Source organism: Ctenocephalides felis, unplaced genomic scaffold (assembly GCF_003426905.1).
Source record: "Ctenocephalides felis isolate EL2017-DRISC unplaced genomic scaffold, ASM342690v1 CF-g0.4_SCAFFOLD_03572, whole genome shotgun sequence".
NCBI lineage: Eukaryota > Metazoa > Arthropoda > Insecta > Siphonaptera > Pulicidae > Ctenocephalides > Ctenocephalides felis.
Genome location: NW_020539726.1, coordinates 41,937,190 through 41,941,471, shown reverse-complemented (window position 1 = coordinate 41,941,471; position 4,282 = coordinate 41,937,190). Strand labels below are relative to the sequence as shown.

At 31.5% G+C, this 4,282-nt stretch overlaps 2 protein-coding genes across 2 annotated transcripts in view; one reads left to right on the top strand and one right to left on the bottom strand.

Annotated features, from left to right (window-relative positions):
• Nucleotides 1–602: 602 nt before the first annotated feature.
• Nucleotides 603–985, top strand: LOC113388522 (39S ribosomal protein L55, mitochondrial-like). The gene has a single exon (XM_026625894.1). The coding sequence runs from the start codon at nt 650–652 to the stop codon at nt 983–985; it is 336 nt and encodes a 111-aa protein (XP_026481679.1). The 5' UTR covers nt 603–649.
• Nucleotides 986–1,033: 48 nt separating this feature from the next.
• The window catches only part of LOC113387936 (polynucleotide 5'-hydroxyl-kinase NOL9), a 49,394-nt gene continuing 46,145 nt past the window's right edge, over nt 1,034–4,282 (bottom strand). The window contains 1 exon segment of the mRNA XM_026625319.1: nt 1,034–1,297. Within this exon segment, the coding sequence (XP_026481104.1) occupies nt 1,041–1,297 (257 nt within the window). The 3' untranslated portion in view covers nt 1,034–1,040.

Below are 4,282 nucleotides of genomic sequence, written 5' to 3'. Positions count from 1 at the left end.
AAAAAAAAAATTCTATAATTTTTTTTTTTTTTTTTAGTTTTTCTTGTTTATCAAAAATAATTCAGATTTTATTTTTATTCCGACTAAAGTTCTAATATAACTTAAACAAATAATTTTAAATTTGCAATTCAGTTTATAAACTGCTTATAAATATTAGACAATGTTACAATATTTATAATAATCTATTTGAAAACATTCAATATTCCTCGAACATTTCGTTACGGTACGGGAAGTTCCAGCAATTTGCCTTAAGGCACGATGCCACCCACCCCACTAGTTTTTATTTGTAATTGATTATTGGTAATTATCATTCAATGGGGTTGATAAGTATTAAAAATGGTTTTATTAAAGATTTAGATAAGATTTTAGACCTATTTTCTGTATACAAGATATTTATTTAATTTTTTTCAATGTTCTCAAAGTTTAATAAATAGTAATTTATACATACATACATACATACATATAAAAATATATATATATATATATATTTATTCATTTATTAAAACAAACAAATTTTGAATATTTCAATCGTTTATTTCACAAATCTATTTCCCCATCTGGCAACACTCTTGTGTCATAACCCTATTCATAACCAAACTTAACCTACAAATTTCACACAAAATTTATTTGACATTTATCTTTTATCATCATGAATAACTCGCGTTTACTAAAAACATTCCTCATCGAGAATGTTCTATCGCGAAAATTAAGTTCGGCAAGTGCTCAAGTGACAAAAATCCATCGAAAAGTCTACGCTCGCATGTACCCCACAGTCCTGGTGCTCCCCGATGGCTCCAGTGTCAATATAAGGTATCACGAGCCCCGTAAAATCATCACACTGCCATTAAATTTGGCCACTCTGAGCGAGGCTGAAAGAAAAGCAAGGCTGGAGAAACGTAAACCCAAACAGAAAGTCAAAATCGTGGAAGATCTAGAAGACAATTTTAATTCGAATAAATATCTTAAGTATATTAAAAAAAAGTAATACAATTTGTGTAAAATAGCATCTATTAGTAATAAACTTATTATAAGTTTTGAATTCATGTTTCTTTTGCACTACGATTCGTGAATGATCTTTGTAGGTAGTAGTTTCGTTTAGGTATATTTGCTGTTATGGGTCGGTCGCGTTTTAAATTTACGAAGGGGGCATGTCCTTTGATCTCAGGGCCCACTTTTGTTAGCATGTTTAAGGGAAGTGCTTGTGTGCAGTTTGCAATGCAATTGATATTGTCTAATTCTTCTAAAGACAGGGGTGTTAGGAGATAGATTTTGTCCTTGGCGACACCTCGCACAATACCTAGAATAGATAACAGAAATATTTTAAAAACTGCAATCAAAATTTCCAAACACTTGCTAACTGGATTTTCTAGCAAAAACCTCAACCCTCTCCTTTGGAAAGTTTATTAAAATCTTTTACCCTTACCAAATCCTAAACAATTCAATCCTGTTTTCAAATTATGGGGCAACAAATTCAAGCCACATTCAGTTTTTGTCTTTAACTCATTTCGAACATTGCACAAGGCCACGATGTTTGTATTCAGACTGCTCGCTATCAAGTTTGGAGCCAGGGTATCGATTGACCAAATTTTTAGTTTAGAAAGACTGGCTCTGCAATAAATGATCGTTAGAGATTTTGAAATATTAATTAAAATAAACTACAGACAGTGGTATCCCGACATACGAGTTTAATTGAAGCAACAATAATTGTCATATAAATATATTGAAATGCCCTTCATTTATTAATAAAAATTAATGTACTATTTATTAATTTAATTATTAGACATGTTTCGTTAAACAATTCCCATGTAAGTTAGTAGAGTCTTTTCCATGTCAGTAGAGTTTTTTTTTATTTTAGATTTAGTTTCTTGTAAATAACGATGTTTAGATTTTGTGAGCCAGTAGAGTCCTTTTTTATTTAGTATTCGCTTTAATTAAAATTAAAGATTATATATGTTCATTCAATTAGTTCATTTATTAGAGTCTTTCATTAGAGAGTACTTTTTGTGTCAGTAGAGTCCTTTTTTATTCCAGAATATCATTCTCTTTCATTTGCAATATATGAAAATAAGTTTAATTGTGAGTAGAGTCCTTTTTTAGCAGTAGCCATTTTTATTCTAAATTATCATTTTCTTTATGAAAATAAATTTTTTTGTCAGTAGAATCCTTTGGCCCGTCAATAGAGTCCTTTTTCCTGTCAGTAGAGTCGTTTTTATTCTAAATATCATCTCTTTTATTTTGCAATCTATGAAAAATAAATTTGCATGTCAGTAGAGTCCTTTTTCATTCTCTATCATTTTGCAATCTATGAAAAAAAAATTTGCTTGTCAGCAGAGTCCTTTTGCCAGTCAGTAGAGTCCTTTTTCTGTCAGTAGAGTCCTTCTTCTGTCAGTAGAGTCCTTTTTCTGTCAGTAGAGTCCTTTTTTATTCGCTTCCATTTTGCAATCTATGAAAAAATAAATTTGCTTGTCAATAGAGTCCTTTTTCTGTCAGTAGAGTCCTTTTTTATTCGCTTCCATTTTGCAATCTATGAAAAAATAAATTTGCTTGTCAATAGAGTCCTTTTTCTGTCAGTAGAGTCCTTTTTTATTCGCTTCCATTTTGCAATCTACAAAAATAAATTTGCCTGTCAGTAGAGTTCCTTTTATCTGCCAGTAGAATTATTTTGCTTGTCAGTAGAGTCCTTTTTTATTCTAAAATATCATTGTCTTTCATTTTGCAATCCATGAAAATAAATTTGCCAGTCAGTAGAATCCTTTTTCTGTCAGTAGAGTCCTTTTTCTGTCAGTAGTCCTTTTTCTGTCAGTAGAGTCCTTTTTTATTCTTTTCCATTTTGCAATCTACAAAAATAAATTTGCTTGTCAGTAGAAACCTTTTGCCCGTCAGTAGAGTCCCTTTTCTGTCAGTAGAGTTCTTTTTTATTCTAAAATATCATTGTCTTTCATTTTGCAATCCATGAAAATAAATTTGCCAGTCAGTAGAATCCTTTTTCTGTCAGTAGAGTCCTTTTTCTGTCAGTAGTCCTTTTTCTGTCAGTAGAGTCCTTTTTTATTCTCTTTCATTTTGCAATCTATAAAAATAAATTTCCAGAGTCAGTAGAGTCCTTTTGTAGGTCAGCAGTGTTATTTTGCTCGTCAGTAGAGTCCTTTTTTATTCTATTTCATTTTGCAATCAATGAAAATAAATTGCCAGAGTCAGTAGAGTCCTTTTGTAGGTCAGCAGAGTTATTTTGCTCGTCAGTAGAGTCCTTTTTTATTCTCTTTCATTTTGCAATCTATGAAAATAAATTGCCAGAGTCAGTAGAGTCCTTTTGTAGGTCAGCAGAGTTATTTTGCTCGTCAGTAGAGTCCTTTTCTATTCTCTTTCATTTTGCAATCAATGAAAATAAATTGCCAGAGTCAGTAGAGTCCTTTTGTCGGTCAGCAGAGTTATTTTGCCCATCAGTAGAGCCTTATTTTATTGCCACTTATTTTTTATTTTTTGTCAGTAAAATCCTTTGCCTGCTAGTAGAGTTCTTTTTACGTGACAGTGGAGTCCTTCAGAATGTAGATAGAGTCCTTTTATTTATTGTTAATAGAGTATTTTTGCCTGTCAGGAGAGTCCTTTTGTCTATGTGTAATGTCCTTAATTTTAATGTTAGTAGAGTTCTTTTGCCTGTCAGTAGAGTCCTTTTTTATTTTACAATGTTCTCTTTTCTTAAATTTGCTCGTCAGTACAGTCCTTTTCTATCATATGTACCTTCTATTTATTGTCAGTAGTCCTTTTATTTTATTATCAGTAGAGTCCTTTTATTTTATGGTCAGTAGAGTAGAGATTCTATTTGCTTGTCAGTAGAGTCCTTTTGAATGTCAGTAAAGTATTATACTGAAGTCTTTTTCCCTGTCAGTAGAATTTTTTATTTTATTGTCACTGAGGTCTTTCTGCTCGTCAGTGGAGTCCTTTTAATTCTAAAATATTATTTTCTTCCATTTTGCAAACTATTAAAATAAATTTGCCTGTCAGTAGAGTCCTTTTGTCTATCAGTATATTCTTTTCATTTTATTGTCAGTAGGTCCTTTCGGCTGTCAGTAGTCTTCTATTTATTGACAGTAGAGTCCTTTTATTTTATTTCGGTAGAAAGTCCATTTGCCTGTTAGTAGAGTCCTTTGTGTTTCAATAGAATTTTTTTGTCTATCAATAGAAGTTATTTTGCCTGTCAGTAGAGTCTTTTTGTTCGTCGGTAGAGTCTTTTTTATTTTATTGCTGTCAGTAGAGTCCTCTCGCCTGATAGTAGAGTCCTTTTGCG